We start from the raw sequence: 18,428 nt of genomic DNA, 5'->3' as shown, positions 1-18,428 counted from the left end.
CTGGGGAGAGCAAACCATTTCAGTGCATTAAAGGTGGGGAATAATAGATATGTACGTGCAATTGTGATACACTGATTAAAATAAAGTATTCAGATCAAATCATAACCTAGCAAAGCTAGGAGTGATACACCATTATATCCTTCAGGTTACTCCAGCTGCACCAGAGATTGGATCTTTCTGATAAGATGGTAAACCAATGGGTCATCTATCCTGCCAGGGGTTTTAAAAGATCCATGGCACTATTTGAAGAGGTGTAGAGGAGTTTGTCCATTGTACTGAATGGCATTTATTAATTAATCAACTCTAAAACAGATTTCACTGCTGTTTATGGAGATTGTTGAAATTTGCTTTCTTTTTTCCTACAAGACAACAATGACTACACTTCAGAAGTTCTTAATTAGCTGTAAAGGCCTTTGCAAAATCCTGACCTATTGAAAAATATAGTAAAATATAGTACATAGAGGTTCTGTTCACAATCTTTCAGCGATGATAAAGGACTGGAAGATTGCAAAGTTACATCCCTATTTAAAAAAAGGAGAGATGGATAAGTCAGGCAACTACAGGTGGGGATTCTTTTTTTGAGGCAATAACCGGGGGCGAAATGAATTGGCAGTCGGAAAAGTATGGGCTAATAAAAAAAAATCAGCATGGTGTTGAAGGAATATTGTATTTGAATAACTTAATTGAATTATTTGATGAAGAACAAAGTGTTAATGAGAGTAGTGTGGCTTATATTTGTACATATTTGTGACACCATATAATGAACTTACTAGCAAAATTATCAAAGGGTGATAGAAGTTTGGAACTTCTTTTCGCAAACAGCAATTAATCCTGGATCAATTTAGAATTTTAAATCAGAGACTGATAGATTTCTGTTAACCAAAAGTGATAAAGGATTCCGTTAACCAAAGGCTTAAGTGGAAAATGGCTTACTCCTGTTCTTATGTTATAAAGCTATTCCCGATGTTTATTTTTCCTATATTAATTAGATTCAGTACCACAATGGTTGAGCTGAAAAAAATGCAGGTTCAATTGATCAAAGGAACAGGAAAATTAAAAAATAATTAAAACTCACAGCTTTATAAAAGTGTATTGACAATATTACCAACCTCTTCCCATTCTTGATAGAGTATAATCAATAATATTGGCCATAAATCCATGACTGTCAATGCTGTAGATGTTCCCACACAATTTGTATTCAACCTGCTTGATGTCGGTTTTCTTGATAAGAACATTACCCCAGTGCAAGTCTCTGAAAATGAATTCAAACAAGGACCCAGATAAATGCACAATTAATATCAAAAAATAACCTGGCAGATTATAAAAGGCAAAATATTTAGGAATCAACCAACATTTAAGACTGGGGGCAGATCTCTATGTGATTCCAACAGAGAATTCACAATTTGCCACTTCTCCACCATACCCAATTTCCACAATGTGTAATCTAAAATGGTGGGTGCTTCTGGACCCCACCTTTGTCAGTCAGATTTATTGTTATGTCAGGAATTACCACAGAATCACATGCAGTTCAAGTCAACAAAGCAAAAAAAACAAAAAAAGGTCTCCACTACTTTTCTTTAGGCAGCAACTTTTCATCTCACTGAGGCATCGCTTCTACAGGTGGAGGTCCATTACACTTGAGCATTGAAAATTTTGTCCCAAGATTTGGAACTTAAATGGCTGGGAATAGTGGCAAGTGAAAAGACCTGTCCCATCACTTCTCCACCCTCTTAATCTATGGAATTTGCTGCCCAAAAATTTAGTTGCTTTAGAAAAAACACCATTGACAAAATAAAACTGTAAACTGAAAAACAAGCAGCATTTTCAATATTAAGATCAACTGTTCTTGCAATAGAATTAACTACTCATTTTCAATTTGATTCATTCGCTTACTTTGAATGTGGTTTATTCTCCATGTAACTCATAATTCACAGGATAATAAAAATCAATGGAATAGAAGCCCTTCTATAGTTTCTATATGTGCATTAATGTAATAGCCACATTCCCAAAAATCACAATTGGTGACCAGCTTAGCTACAGAGGGCAAAAATCAATAATAACAAATGATATGCAAGAGCATTTTTGTGATCGGATTAGGCTACTACGGCAGAAATGCGGCTGTACATGGCAGCATGGAGGCACAACAGTTAGCACTGCTGCCTCACAGCGCCAGGGACCCAGGTTCAATTCCAGTCTTGTGTGACTGTGGAGTTTGCATGTTCTCCCAGTGTCTGTGTGGATTTCCTCAGGCTGCTTTGGTTTCCTCCCAGTGTCACAAAAATGTGCGAGCTAGGTGGATTGGCCATGCAAAATTGCCCCTTGGTGTCAGGGATATTAACAGGGTAAATACTTGGGGTTAAGGGAATAAGGGCCTGGGTGGGATTGTTGTCGGTACAGGTTCAATGGGCCGAATGGCCTTCTGCACTGTAGAGATTCTAAAATTCTCTACCACCCATGATTTCATATCAGTACCAAATTCAAGACAAACAAAACATGCTTATTTTCATAGAATCCGTACAGTGCAGAAGGCGGCCATTTGGCCCATCTAGTCTGCGGCATTAAAAATCCCACCTAACCCTATTGCCGCAATTCCACGTACTTACCCTGCTAGTCCCCCTGACACTCAGGAGCAATTTAGTATGGCCAATCAACGTAACTTTGAAGTGTGGGGGGAAACTGGAGTACTGGGAAGAAACCCACAGACACGGGGAGAAAGTGCAAACTGCACCCAGATAGTCACTAACCACTGGGCCACTCATTAAATGGTATGCAGTTCCTAGTAATGGTATTTGGTAACGATGCAAGGAACATAAAGTTTAATGCAATGCATAATACTGACTTATGAGATGGTCGCAACTTGGAGTGAAATGAACTTCCATTCAATCTGCTGGTTTATCAATGAAAGAAACATTTCACAACACTTCAGACATAGGCTGCTTTGTGTTTGTGGTTTTATGCGCAATGAACAAAATGACTGCCCATATTTCACCAGCATTTTATTTCTTTCTCTTGAAGCGACAGCTCAAACACACAAACTAACAGGACTCCAATGCCACAAAAATATGGCCTGAACAGTCGAAGGAGTTTTTACCAGTTAAACATGAGCATGTCCTCGCTTGGGGAAAATTTTTCCATGAGAACAGGAGAGAACCACAAGGCATGTTGAGCCTTCTCCGCCATTCAATACTATCATAACTGATCTTCAATTTCTCATATTCCATATGGGAATGGGAGTGGATGGGAATTACTCCATATTCCCATTCACTCCCCATATTCCTTCATACAAGAGAGACCAAAGATCTGTCCATCTCAGCCTTAAATATGTTCAATGATGGAGCATCCACAACTCTCTGGGGGAGAAAATTTCAAAGATTCACAATCCTTTGAATGAAGAAATTTCTCCTCATCTCAGTCCTAAATGATTGACCACTCGGGTCAAGATTCTGAAGCAAGCCTTTTCTCAGAAAAGGAGTCCCTTAAATATTGAACAGGTCCCTGAAAATGGCAAGCTCAGTACTCACTGGTGGCTTCTTATTTTATTTCATTACATGTGACTAAACCTCAACAAATACTTCCTCGGTTTTAAAGCACTGAGACATTTGGTGGTCTGGTAAAGCTCTATATAATAGTAAATGCTTCTCTGTTTATGCAAAGGATATTGTAAGATTCGGCTTTCCTCCCTTACCTGTGTTCAAAATTTAAAGCATTTTCAGCCACAGCCAAGGATGCAGTCACTTGCTGTAGTATACTTCTCGCTACTTCGAGGGAAGGTATCTGCAGAAACAATTTGATTTAATGCATTTGATAGAAAGATAATTAGTGTAATCTATAGAAAACAATTAAAAGCATTACCTTTGTACTCATGCTTTCTAGATCACAACCACCATATTCAAATTCAAAAATGATGTAGAGTTGCTCATTGTGCGATTCATCTAGTAAACAGAAAATATTTTTTTACTTGGATGCCATTCAGCAATGTCAATAATCTAGGGTGGGGGGGGGTTTACAAAACAATTAACCTTTAAGATGTAATGCAACTATCAATCAATCACCAGTTCTGTACTTAAGTAGCAATTTAACATAGATTATTTCATAATAACAAAAAATTTGAAGTTACTGAAGCATGACTGAACATTGCTTTTGTCTCCAATAATTCTTAATTCATATTACTCTGATCTTTAAAAAAGGTGTTTCTACAGCAATGATTTTTCTCAAAGCTATTTAACTTGTCACGAATACTATGAAATGTTCGCTTTGGGACAGGTAGCAAGAATGTTGAGAAGGTAGCAAAACAAGTGATAATAAACCCACAAAGAAAATATGGTAATTACTCACTTCAAGCTGCAAACACATTTTTTTGAAAATAATTATATCTGCTTTTTTGTCCAATCGCAACAAGACCAAAACTACAGAGGGAAACCTACCCCATCAAAACATTGGTGACGCAGCACATTGATATTTTGTAGAGTTGAATTATATCAATGAAAAGAGAATAAATAAATGTGAAAAGGAACCCCAAGAGGAGAGAATGATGAATTCTTAGAAATTGACAGGGCATACAGGGTAATTTGATAAATTGGATTTAAAATTGGCTTAGTTGTAGGAGACACAGGCTGATGACAGAAGGCAGTCATTGGAAGCCAGTGTCCAGTGGCGTACCACAGGGATCTGTTCTGGGTCCCCTATTATCCATCATTTAACCGACATAAATGACTATGTAGAGGGTAGAATTAGTAAGCTTGTGGATGACACAAAGATTGACAGGATGGTTAACTGTGAGGCTGAATGTCTTGGAGGAAGATATAGACGGAATTGTCAAACGGGCAGATAAGTGGCAGATGTATTTTAACCCTGCAAAGTGTCAGGTGATACACTTTGGAAGGGGTAATTTGACAAAGAATTACTCAATGAATGGTAGGACAATAGGAAGTTCTGTGGAACAAAGGAACCTTGGCGTGTTTGTCCAAAGATCTCTGAAAGCGGAGGGACTTGCTACTAGGATGGTGAAAAGGGTATGTGGGACACTTGCCTTTATCAAACAAGGCATAGATTACAAAAGCAGAGGGGTCATGATGGAGTTGTACAGAACTTTGGTGAGGCCACAGCTGGAGTACTATGCAATTCTAGTTGCCACATTATAAGAAGGATATGATTGCACTGATATTGCCTGGGATGGAACATTTAAGTTATGAAGAGAGGTTGGATAGATTTGGGTTGTTTTTGTTGGAGCAGAGAAGACATGATTGAGGTGTACAAGATTATGAGGGGCATGGACAGGGTGGATAAGGAGCAGCTATTCTCCTTAGTTGAAGGGTCAGTAATGAGGAGACACAAGTTCAAAGTGAGGGGCAGGAGGGTTGGTGGTGGGGGGCGGAAATGTGAGAACAAGCGATTTACCCAGAGGGTGGTGATGGTCTATGTGCTATCTGGGAGGATGGTTGCCTCACATCCTTTAAAAAGTACCCGGATGAGCATTTGACACATCATAACACTCGAGGTTATGGACCAAGTGCTAGTAAATGGGATTAAATAAGTACGGTCAGGTGTTTCTCACGTGTTGGTGCAAACTCAATGGGCTGAAGAGCCTCTTCTGCACTGTGAGATTCAATGATACGGGGTCAAGTACTTGCATCAGTATTTACAAAGGAGGATATTGTAGAAGAGCTGATTTCTGAATTTACTGAAAATAACACATTATAATAATTAAAAGAAAAGCATTAGAGAAGCCAATAAGTCCAATCTATATATATCTTTACTCAGAGAGTGGTTGGGGTGTGGAATGGACTGCCTGCAGTGATAGTGGAGTCAGACACTTTAGGAACATTTAAGCGGTTATTGGATAGGCACATGGAGGACACCAGGATGATAGGGAGTGGGATAGCTTGATCTTGGTTTCAGATAAAGCTCGGCACAACATCGTGGGCCGAAGGGCCTGTTCTGTGCTGTACTGTTCTATGTTCTATGTCTTGAGAGAAATGGGTGCTAGGCATTCAAAAAAGTAGCAAGCAGTTCGATGAAATTTTGAAAAGAAACTGAATCAACACTGTCAGCAGATTTTAAGATGTTAGCCCTATTTTAGTGGATGTCAAGATATTTTTTGTTAAGAATTGGTTAGAGCCCGATTTTGTGGCAAAAAACAATATCATGCTGAAAGCAAGCATCCTAACCAGAAGACCTAAGGCTCACGCAAAATTGGGCCTCAGGTTTCATTTGATACATTTAAATAAGATGCTCAATCTGTCACACCTCGAAAGCCAGTTTGTCCATTATAAGATCCTATGAGCTGTCTATCATGCAAGCAGCAGCCCTCAGCTAATATCTCGGGAAGGTGGGCTGATTCTGGGCTAGCATTAGCCCTCAGGAAAAAGGAGCACTCTTAATCATGGTTTAAAAGATAAAAAAATATTTACCTTGTGATGGGCACTAACTTGGTCGAATCCACAACAAAAAATCCTGAACCAAACCTGCTACCTGCCCTTCTCAGAACTTCTGAATTTCTAAGAGGGGTCCTAACACAAATGTTTGACCCCTCAGTAAAACAGAACCTGGTCCCCTTATTAAACAGCCTGCAGGGACATCAATATTTCAGATGTTTTTGACAGAAACAGTACCATGAAATTGGGGCATCTGGCCCCTCCTCTGCATCCTTTATGGAAAGAACCAATTTCTCCCCAAATGATTCTGATCAATCTTTTGTACTCTGGCAATGTTGGAAAAGGAAATTGGGATTTCTCAAAGGAAGGAATCAATCAGTGGTGTGGAAGAGCAAACCATAGTCAGATAGAAGCACCTGTTGATCTTGTACTTTGGAAAGAGTTGGTATGATTGACTGAGTAACCTTTGCTTGTTCTGCATTTTGCTATGCTTTCATAAATGGCACGCAAGAAATCAGAACATTCCTAACCCAATTTGATGCTCAGTTCCTTGTTGCAAGTAAACTTCAAGCTTCAAACGCAGTCCCAAATTTTGGAAAGTGCATCTCAATTCTCTTAATTGAGCCAGAAAAAAAACCATTTGTTTTCAGGAGCAACAGACAATATTTGTAACACCAAAAAAAAGCTATTATGATTCGCACCTGGCCGGTCATTTTCAGATGTCTTGGTTCGATGGTACTTGTCCCAAGCTTTAAGTAACGCCAGAGGGTAAGAATCTTTTACACAATGCACTCTACAAAACAAGAATTTAACTTTCTTCATGTAATATTTACTACAATTCAGATTAAAAAACCCGGATACATAGCATCGAGGATAGAACACTTTTTGTTACAACATGATAAAACAAAAGATATTGCTAAAATGTGTGCATTAGCATAGGGGCAACAGGAATCTTCAACCCCCAAGCTGCAGAAAATCTAACCTCTTTTTCAAGGTCCAGGGAATGGGAGTGCCTTGGCACTCTGGAATGGTATGAGCAGCTCCAATCCTGCTGCCTTCATCATGCCAAAACAAGGTTGAAAATCTTTGGGATTCAGGTCAGTCCTCTGCCCTGGATTCCTTTGATGATCTTTTTATTGTTGTTTATTTACGGGATGCAAGCCTCGCTGGCTAGACCAGCACCTAATGCCCATCTCTCGTTACCCTTGAGAAGGTGGTGGTAAACTGCCTTCTTGAACTGCTACAGTCCCTGAAATGTAGGTACACCCACAGTGCTGTTTGGGAGCAGGTTCCAGGATTTTGATCCAGCGACAGTGAAGGAACTGCGATATATTTCCAAGTTAGGATGGTGAGTGACTTGGAGAGGAACTTCCAAGTAATGGTGTTCCCAGGTATCTGCTGCTCTTGTCCTTCTACATGGCAGTGGTCGTGGGTTTGTAAGATGCTGCCCAAGAAACTTTGGTGAACTCCTGCAGCACATCTTGTAGATGGTACACAGAGCTGCCACTGTTCAGCAGTCGTGGAGGGATTGAATGTCAGTAGAAGAGGTAGCAATCAAGCAGGCTGCTTTGTCCTGGATGATCATAGAATCCCTCCAGTGCAGAAGGAGGCCATTCAGCCCATTGACTTCTCACTGACTCTTTGACAGAGCATCTTACCCAGGCCCACCCTGTCATGGATTCCCCCTAACATGCACATCTTGGGACACCAAGGGGTCAACCCACCTAACCTGCACATCTTTGGACTGTGGGAGAAAACCAGAGCACCCGGAGGAAACTCACGCAGATGTAGGGAGAACGTGCAAACTCCACTTATGCAAGCTCCACACAGACAGTCATCCAAGGCCAGAATGAAACCCTGGTCCCTCGCGCTTAAGAGGCAGCAGTGCTAACCACTGATGTTGAGTTTCTTGAGTGCTGTTGGAGCAGCACTCATTCAGGTAAGTGGAGAGTATTCCATTATACTCCTGATTTACAACTTATAGATGGTGGACTGGCTTTGGGGAGTTAGGAAGTGAGCTACTTGCCACAGGATTCCTGGTTTTTGACCTGTTCTGGTAGCCACATTAATTACATGGCTAGACGATGTTTAGTTTCTGATCAATGGTAACGCCATAATGTTGATAGTGGGGGAGCCAGCAATGGTAATGCCATTAAATGTCATGGGGCGATGGTTAGATCCACCCTTGTTGGAGGTAGTCACCGCCTGACACTTGTTTGGTTCGAATGTCACTTGCCATTGTTCATGCCAAGCCTGGATGTTGTCTAGGTCTTGCTGCATTTGGACGTGGACTACTTCAGTACAAGTAGATACAAATGATACTGAACAGCACATTGGTGAACATCCCTACTTCTGACCTTACAATGAAAGGAAAGTCATTTCAAACAGCTGATAATGTCTGGGTTTAGGGCTCTACCTTGAGGAAATCCAGCAGTGATGTTTTGGAGCTGAGATGATTGACTTCCAACCATTACAATGATTTTCCTATGTGTCAAGTCTGACACCATCCAGCTGAGAGTCCTGACTCCCTTCCCCCCAATTCCATTGATTCCAATTTTGATAGGGCTCCTTGATGCCATACATGGTCAAGTGTATTGATGACAGGAAGGCTATGGCAGGTGAGAACCTAGAAACTATTATCATGAAAGAGGAAGTGTTCAGCAAGCTAATGGGGCTAAAGGTAGACAAGTCTCCTGGCCCTGATGGAATGCATCTCAGTACTAAAAAAGATGGCGGGGAAAAATAGCAAATACACTAGTGGTAATTTACCAAAATTCACCAGACTCTGGAGTGGTTCTCTCAGATTGGAAAACAGCAAATGTGACACCATGTTTAAAAAAGGAGGTAAACAAAAGACGGGTAACTATAGGTCAGTTAGCTTAACTTCTGTAGTTGGGAAAATGCTTGAATCTATCATCAAGGAAGAAATAGTGAGACATCTGAATATAAATTGTCCCATTGGTAAAACGCAGCATGGGTTCATGAAGGGCAGGCCATGTTTGACTAATTTGGTGGAATTCTTTGAGAACATTACATGTGCAGTGGACAATGGGGAATCTGTGGATGTGGTGTATCTGAATTTCCAGAAGGCATTTGACAAGGTGCCGCACCAAAGACTGCTGCATAAGATAAAGCTGCACGGTGTTACGGGTAATGTATTAGCATGGAGAGGATTGGTTAACTAACAGAAAGCAAAGAGTGGGGGTAAATGGGTGTTTTTTTCGTTGGCGATCAGTGGCTAGTGGTGTGCCTCAGGGATCAGTGTTGGGACCGCAATTGTTTACGATTTACATAGATGATTCGGAGTTGGGGGCCAAGTGTAGTGTGTCAAAATTCACAGATGACACGAAGATGAGTGGCAGAGCAAAGTGTGCAGAGGACACTGAAAGTCTGCAAAGGGAGATAGATAGTCTAAGTGAGTGGACAAGGGTCTGGCAGATGGAGTACAATGTTGGTAAATATGAGATCATCCATGTTGGTAGGAATAACAGCAAAATGGACTATCATTTAAATGGTAAAAAATTGCAGCATACTACTGTGCAGAGGGATCTTGGTGTCCTTGTGCAAGAATCACAAGGAGTTGGTTTGCAGGTGCAGCAGTTAATTAAGAAGGCAAATGGAATTTTGTCCTTCATTGCTAGAGGGATGGAGTTTAAAAACAGCGAGGTTATGTTGTAGCTGTAAAAGGTGCTGGTAAGGCCACACCTGGACTGCTGTGTACAGTTTTGGTCTCCTTACTTGAGAAAGGATATACTGGTCCTGGAGGGGGTGCAGAAGAGATTCACTAGGTTGATTCTGGAGTTGAGAGGGTTGGCTTATGAAGAGAGACTGAGTAGACTGGGGCTATACTCATTGGAATTCAGAAGAATGAGGGGAGATCTTAGAAAAACATAAAAGATTATGAAGGGAATAGATAAGATAGAAGTAGGGACGTTGTTTCCACTGGCAGGTGAGATTGGAACTAGGGGGCATGGCCTCAAAATAAGGGGGAACAGATTTAGGATGGAGTTGAGGAGGAACTTCTTCACACAAAGGGTTGTGAATCTGTGGAATTCCCTGCCCAATGAAGCAGATAAGACTTCCTCATTTGATGTTTTTAAGGCAAGGATAGATGAATTTTTGAACAGTAAAAGAATTAAGGGCTATGGTGAGTGGGTGGGTAAGTGGAGCTGAGTCCACGAAAAAATCAGCCATGATCTTATTGAATGGCGGAGCAGGCTCGAGGGGCCAGATGGCCTACTCCTGCTCCTAGTTCTAATGTTAAGTGCTGCCTTGATGGCAAGGGCAGTCACCCTCACCTCACCTCTGACACTGAATTCTTTTATCCATGTCTGAACCAAAGCTGCAATAAGGTCAGATGCTGACTGACCCTGGCTGAACCCAAATTGAGTGCCCACGAGCAGATTATGAGCAGCTGAGAGTGCTGCTGCTGTTGATGATGCCTTCCATCACTTTGCTGATGATCAAGAGTAGATTGATGGGGAAATGATTGGCCGGCTTGGATTTGTCCTGTTTTTTGTGTATAAGACATACTTGAGCAATTTTCCATATTGCCAGGAAGATGTCTGCTGTAGCTATACTGGAAGCACTTGGCTAGGGGCGTGGCAAGCTCTGGAGCACAAATCTTCAGGACTATTGCCAGAATAGTGTCAGAGCCCATAAGCCTTTGCAGTATCCAGTGTCTTCAGTTGTTTCTTGATATTATGTGGAGTGAATCGAATTGCCTGGAGATTGCATTTCTGATGCTGGGGATCTCTGGAGAGGCTGAGATGGATCATCCTCTTGGCACTTCCGACTGATGATTAGAGTCATAGAGGTTTACAGCATGGAAACAGGCCCTTCGGCCCAACTTGTCTATGCCGCCCTTTTTTTAAAAACCCGTAAGCTAATCCCAATTGCCTGCATTTGGCTCATATCCCTCTATCCCTCGTACCCATGTAACTATGTAACTATCTAAATGCTTTTTAAAAGACAAAATTGTACCCGCCTCTACTACTACCTCTGGCAGCTTGTTCCAGACACTCACCACCCTGTGTGTGAAACAATTGCCCCTCTGGACACTTTTGTATCTCTCCCTTCTCACCTTAAACCTAAGCCCCCTAGTTTTAGACCTAATTAAATGTATCCTAGGATATTGTGGGAGGCAAGGGAGGAAATTGTGGGTTCCCTAGCAGAGATATTTGAATCATTGACAGCCATAGGTGACGTGCCTGACGATTGGAGGATAGCAAATGTTGTGCCTTTCTTTAAGAAGAGCTGCAGGGAAGAGCCTTGGAACTACAGACCAGTGAGCCTCACATCTGTAGTGGGTAAGTTGTCAGAAGGTATTCTGAAAGACAGGATCTACAACCATTTAGAGAGGCAAGGACTGATCAGGGATAGTCAGCATGGCTTTGTGAGTGGAAAATCAAGTCTCATTAATTTAATTAAGTTTTTTGAAGGGGTAACCAAGAAGGTAGATGAGGACAGTGCAGTTGATGTTGTCCACATGGACTTTAGCAAGGCCTTTGACAAGGTATCGCGTGATAGGTTGTTGCATAAGGTTAAATCTCACAGGATCCAGGGTGAGGTAGCCAATTGGATACAAATTGGCTTGACAACAGAAGACAGGTTGTAGAGAGTTGTTTCTCAAATTGGAGGCCTGTGACCAGTGGTGAGCCTCAAGGATTTGTGCTGGGTCCACTGTTATTTGTTATTTATATTCATGATTTGGATGAGAATTTAGGAGGCATAGTTAGTAAGTTTGCAGATGACACCAAGATTGGTGGCATAGTGGACAATGAAGAAGGTTGTAAGACCATAAGACATAGGAGCAGAATTAGGCCACTTGGCCCATCAAGTCTGCTCCGCCATTCAATCATGGCTGATATTTTTCTCATCCCCATTCTCCTGCCTTTTCCCCTGATAACCCCTGATCCCCTTTTAATCAAGAACCTATCTTCTTTGTCTTAAAGACCTGGCCTCCACAGCTTTCTGTGGCAAAGAGTTCCACAGATTCACCACTCTCTGGTTGAAGAAATTCCTCCTCATCTCTGTTTTAAAGTATTGTCCCTTTAGTCTGAGGATGTGCCCTCAGGTTCTAGTTTTTCCTACTAATGGAAACATCCTCTCCACGTCCACTCCATATCCAGGCCTCGCAGTATCCTGTAACTTTCAATTAGATCCCCCCTCATCCTTCTAAACTCCCACGAGTACAGACCCAGAGTCCTCAACCGTTCCTCATACGACAAGCTCTTCATTCCAGGGATCATTCTTGTGAACCCCCTCTGGACCCTTTCCAAGGCCAGCACATCCTTCCTTAGATATGGGGCCCAAAATGCTCACAATACTCCAAATGGGGTCTGATCAGAGCCTTACACAGCCTCAGAAGTACATCCCTGCTCTTGCATTCTAGCCCTCTCGACATAAATGCTAACGTTGCATTTGCCTTCCTAACTGCCGACTGAACCTGCACGTTAACCTTAAGAGAATCTTGAACAAGCACTCCCAAGTCCCTTTGTGCTTGATTTCCTAAGCATTCCCCATTTACAAAATAGTCTACGCCTCCATTCCGCCTTCCAAAGTGCATCACCTCACACTTTTCCACATTGTATTCCATCTGCCACTTCTTTGCCCACGCTCCTAACCTATCCAAGTCCTTCTGCAGCCCCCCTGCTTCCTCAATACTACCTGTCCCTCGACATACTTTTGTATCATCTGCAAACTTAGCAACAGTGCCTTTAGTTCCTTCTTCCAAATCGTTAATGCATAGTGTGAAAAGTTGTGGTCACAGCACTGACCCATGAGGCACACCATTAGTCACAGGCTGCCATTCTAATAAAAAGACCCTTTTATTACCACTCTTTGCGCCTTCTGCCAGTCAGCCAATCCTCTATCCTAACCAGGATCTTACCCTTAACACCATGGGCTCTTCACTTAATTAACAGTCTCCTATGCGGCTCTTGTCAAAGGCTTTCTGGGAATCTAAATAAATCACGTCCACTGGTTCTCCTTTATCTAACTTCCTTGTTACCTCCTCAAAGAACTCTAACAGATTTGTCAGACATGATCTCCCCTTGATGAAGCCATGCTGACTCAGTCCTATTTTATCATGCACTTCCGAGTACTCCGCAATCTCATCTTTAATAATGGACTCTAAAATCTTGCCAATGACCGAAGTCAGGCTAACCAGCCTATAATTTCCCATCTGCTGCCTCCCTCCCTACATTAACCTACTTTCCAGTCCTCTGGGACCCACCCTGCCTCCAGTGACTCCTGAAAGATCACCACCAATGCCTCCACAATTTCCTCAGCTAACTTTTATAGAACCCAGTCCAGGTGATTTATCCACCTTCAGACCTTTCTGGGATTACAATGGGATTTTGATCAGTGGGCCGATGAATGGCAGATGGAGTTTAATTCAGGTAAATGTGAGGTGATGCATTTTGGTAGATCAAATCGGGCAGGACCTACTCAGTTAATGGTAGGGCATTGGAGAGAGTTATAGAACAAAGAGAACTAGGAGTACAGGTTCATAGCTCCTTAAATGTGGAGTTACAGGTGGACAGGGTGGTGAAGAAGGCATTCGGCATGCCTGGTTCCACTGGTCAGAACATGGAACAGGAGGAAGTCTCACAACATCAGGTTAAAGTCCAACAGATTTATTTGGCAGCACTAGCTTTCGAAGTCTCAAGCTTGTGCTCACTCACCTGATGAAGGAGCTTGAGACTCCGAAAGCTAGTGCTGCCAAATAAACCTGTTGGACTTTAACCTGGTGTTGTGAGACTTCTTACTGTGCCTACCCCAGTCCAACGTCAGCATCTCCACATCAGAACATGGAATTCAGGAGTTGGGATGTCTTTTTGAAGTTGTACAAGGCATTAGTAAGATCACACTTGGAATACTGTGTACAATTCTGGTCACCCTAAACTAGAAAGAGTGCAGAAAAGATTTACTAGGATGCTACAGGGACTTGATGGTTTGAGTTATAAGGAGAAGGTGGATAGACTGGGACTTTTTTCCTTGGAGCGTAAGAGACTTAGGGGTGATCTTATAGAGGTCTATAAAGTAATGAGAGGCATAAATGAGGTAGATAGTCAACATCTTTTTCCAAAGGAAGGGGAGTCTAAAATTAGAGGGCATAGGTTTAAGGCGAGAGGAGACAAGGGTCTAGAGGGACAATTTTTTCACTCAGAGGGTGGTGAGCGTCTGGAATGAGCTGCCAGAGGCAGTAGTAGAGGCGGGTACAATTTTGTCTTTTAAAAAGCATTTAAACAGTTACATGGGCAAGTTGGGTATTGAGGGATATGCGGGCAATTGAGACTAGCTTACTGGTAAAAACTGGACAGCATTGACAAGTTGGGCCAAAGGGCCTGTTTCCATGCTGTAAACCTCTATGATTCTAGGCGCCACCATCATTGAAGATAGGGATATTTGTGGAGCCTCCCCCTCTAGTAAGTTGTTTAATCGTCCAATACCATTCGTGGTTGCATGTGGCAGGACTGCAGAGTTTAGATCTGATCTGATGGTCATTGGATCACTTCACTCTGTCTATTACTTGCTGCTTATGCTGTTTGGCATGCAAGTAGTCCTGTTTTGTCACTTTATCAAGTTGACACCTCATTTTTAGGTATGCCTGATGTTGCTCCTGGCACGTCCTCCTGCTCTCTTCATTAGACCGGGGTTGAGTGGGGGATATACCGGGCCATGAGGTTACAGATTGTGGTCGAAGACAATTCTGCTGCTGCTGATGGCTCACAGAGCCTCATGGATGTCCAATCAGGCTGCTAGATCTGTTCGAAGCCTATCACATTTAGCAAATTGTTGCCATTACTTCCTTGAAGAGGATGATGGTATACTGCTCTCAGTGTACTGTACGCAAGTGTCTTGGCTTGTTTTCCTGTCATTCTACCACAGTGGAGCTGGACCAGGAAGGTGGCCGAAGGGCAGTGAAATTTCAGCCCCAAAATATTTAAGATGTGCATAGTGATACAAACTCAATTTGTTACTGGCCACTTTATTAAATGTTTTGAAATGTGTGTACATCTGCAATGGAAAACTAAAGTAAATAGGAGCAACAAGAGCAAAATGTAATGAATTTACATGCTCAAATTCCAATGGGTAATTCTTTCAAACAGAAACATAGAACATAGAACAGTACAGCACAGAACAGGCCCTTCGGCCCACGATGTTGTGCCGACCTTCATCTGAAACCAAGATCAAGCTATCCCACTCCCTACCATCCTGGTGTGCTCCATGTGCCTATCCAATAACCGCTTAAATGTTCCTAAAGTGTCTGACTCCACTATCACTGCAGGCAGTCCATTCCACACCCCAACCACTCTCTGCGTGAAGAACCTACCTCTGATATCCTTCCTATATCTCCCACCATGAACCCTATAGTTATGCCCCCTCGTAATAGCTCCATCCACCCGAGGAAATAGTCTTTGAACGTTCACTCGATCTATCCCCTTCATCATTTTATAAACCTCTATTAAGTCTCCCCTCAATCTCCTCCGCTCCAGAGAGAACAGCCCCAGCTCCCTCAACCTTTCCTCATAAGACCGACACTCCAAACCAGGCAGCATCCTGGTAAATCTCCTCTGCACTCTTTCCAGCGCTTCCACATCCTTCTTATAGTGAGGTGACCAGAACTGCACGCAATATTCCAAATGCGGTCTCACCAAGGTCCTGTACAGTTGCAGCATAACCCCACGGCTCTTAAACTCCAACCCCCTGTTAATAAAAGCAAACACACTATAGGCCTTCTTCACAGCTCTATCCACTTGAGTGGCAACCTTTAGAGATCTGTGGATATGGACCCCAAGATCTCTCTGTTCCTCCACAGTCTTCAGAACCCTACCTTTGACCCTGTAATCCACATTTAAATTAGTCCTACCAAAATGAATCACCTCACATTTATCAGGGTTAAACTCCATTTGCCATTTTTCAGCCCAGCTTTGCATCCTATCTATGTCTCTTTGCAGCCTACAACACCCCTCCACCTCATCCACTACTCCACCAATCTTGGTGTCATCAGCAAATTTACTGATCCACCCTTCAGCCCCCTCCTCTAAGTCATTAATAAAAATCACAAAGAGCAGAGGACCAAGCACCGATCCCTGCGGCACTCCGCTAGCAACCTGCCTCCAGTCCGAAAATTTTCCATCCACCACCACCCTCTGTCTTCAATCAGACAGCCAGTTACCTATCCAATCGGCCAACTTTCCCTCTATCCCACACCTCCTTACTTTCATCATAAGCCGACCATTGGGGACCTTATCAAACGCCTTACTAAAATCCATGTATGACATCAACCGCCCTACCTTCATCAACACACCTAGTTACCTCCTCAAAAAATTCTATCAAATTTGTGAGGCACGATTTGCCCTTCACAAATCCGTGCTGACTATCCCGGATTAATCCGCATCTTTCTAAATGGTCGTAAATCCCATCCCTAAGGACCTTTTCCATCAATTTACCAACCACCGAAGTCAGACTAACCGGTCTATAATTACCAGGGTCATTTCTATTCCCTTTCTTAAACAGAGGAACAACATTTGCCACTCTCCAGTCCTCTGGCACCATCCCCGTGGACAGCGAGGACCCAAAGATCAAAGCCAAAGGCTCTGCAATCTCATCCCTCGCCTCCCAAAGAATCCTAGGATACATTTCATCAGGCCCAGGGGACTTATCGACCTTCAGTTTATTCAAAACTGCCAATACATCCTCCCTCCGAACATCTATTTCCTCCAGCCTATTAGCCTGTAACACCTTCTCTTCCTGAAAAACATGGCCCCTCTCCTTGGTGAACACTGAAGAAAAGTATTCATTCATCACCTCGCCTATCTCTACTGATTCCATACACAAGTTCCCACCACTGTCCTTGACCGGCCCTAACCTCACCCTGGTCATTCTTTTATTCCTCACATAAGAGTAAAAAGCCTTGGGGTTTTCCTTGATCCGACCCGCCAAGGACTTCTCATGTCCCCTCCTAGCTCTCCTCAGCCCCTTTTTCAGCTCGTTCCTTGCTAACTTGTAACCCTCAGTCGAGCCATCTGAACCTTGTTTCCTCATCCCTACATAAGCTTCCCTCTTCCTTTTCACAAGACATTCCACCTCTTTTGTGAACCACGGTTCCCTCACTCGGCCATTTCCTCCCTGCCTGACAGGGACATACCTATCAAGGACACCCAGTATTTGTTCCTTGAAAAAGTTCCACTTTTCATCAGTGCCTTTCCCTGACAGTTTCTGTTCCCATCTTATGCCCCCTAATTCTTGCCTAATCGCATCATAATTACCTCTCCCCCAATTGTAAACCTTGCCCTGCCGTCCGGCCCTATCCCTCTCCATTGCAATAACAAAAGACACCGAATTGTGGTCACTATCTCCAAAGTTCTCTCCCACAACCAAATCTAACACTTGGCCCGGTTCATTTCCCAGTACCAAATCCAATGTGGCCTCACCCCTTGTCGGCCTATCCACATATTGTGTCAGGAAACCCTCCTGCACACACTGCACAAAAAGTGCCCCATCCAAACTATTTGACCTACAAAGGTTCCAATCAATATTTGGAAAGTTAAAGTCCCCCATGACAACTACCCTGTGACCCCCCACACGTATCCATAATCTGCTTAGCAATTTCTTCCTCCACATCTCTATTACTATTTGGGGGCCTATAGTAAACTCCTAGCAACGTGACCGCTCCTTTCCTGTTTCTAACTGCAGCCCATATTACCTCAGTGTGCATATCCCCCTCAAAGTGCTTTTCCGCAGCCGTTAAACTATCCTTGATTAACAATGCTACTCCTCCACCTCTTTTACCAGCTTCCCTACACTTACTGAAACATCTATACCCCGGAACGTCCAACAACCATTCCTGTCCTTGTTCTACCCACGTCTCCGTAATGGCCACAACATCGTAGTCCCAAGTAGCAATCCACGCCCCAAGTTCATCCACCTTGTTCCGGATGCTCCTTGCATTGAAGTAGACACACTTCAACCCATCTTCCTGTCTACCGGTACCCACCCTTGACCTTGATACCTTCCCCAATACCTCACCACCCTCAACACTGA

General features: G+C 42.9%; 1 protein-coding gene across 2 annotated transcripts in view; it reads right to left on the bottom strand.

The window, feature by feature from the left end:
* Positions 1–18,428, bottom strand: part of haspin (histone H3 associated protein kinase) — a 51,859-nt gene that overhangs the window by 3,282 nt on the left and 30,149 nt on the right. For both annotated transcript variants that reach the window (XM_078217586.1, XM_078217508.1), the window contains 4 exons: positions 7,076–7,167; positions 3,853–3,932; positions 3,686–3,774; positions 1,110–1,252 (listed from right to left, as the gene is read on the bottom strand). In XM_078217586.1, coding sequence (XP_078073712.1) covers positions 1,110–1,252; positions 3,686–3,774; positions 3,853–3,932; positions 7,076–7,167 — 404 coding nt within the window. The remainder of the gene's footprint in view (positions 1–1,109; positions 1,253–3,685; positions 3,775–3,852; positions 3,933–7,075; positions 7,168–18,428) is intronic.

The sequence above is a fragment of the Mustelus asterias genome, chromosome 1 (genome assembly GCF_964213995.1).
Source record: "Mustelus asterias chromosome 1, sMusAst1.hap1.1, whole genome shotgun sequence".
Lineage (NCBI taxonomy): Eukaryota > Metazoa > Chordata > Chondrichthyes > Carcharhiniformes > Triakidae > Mustelus > Mustelus asterias.
The sequence above is the reverse complement of the archived record's forward strand: the minus strand, read 5'-3'. Positions and strand labels throughout refer to the sequence as shown.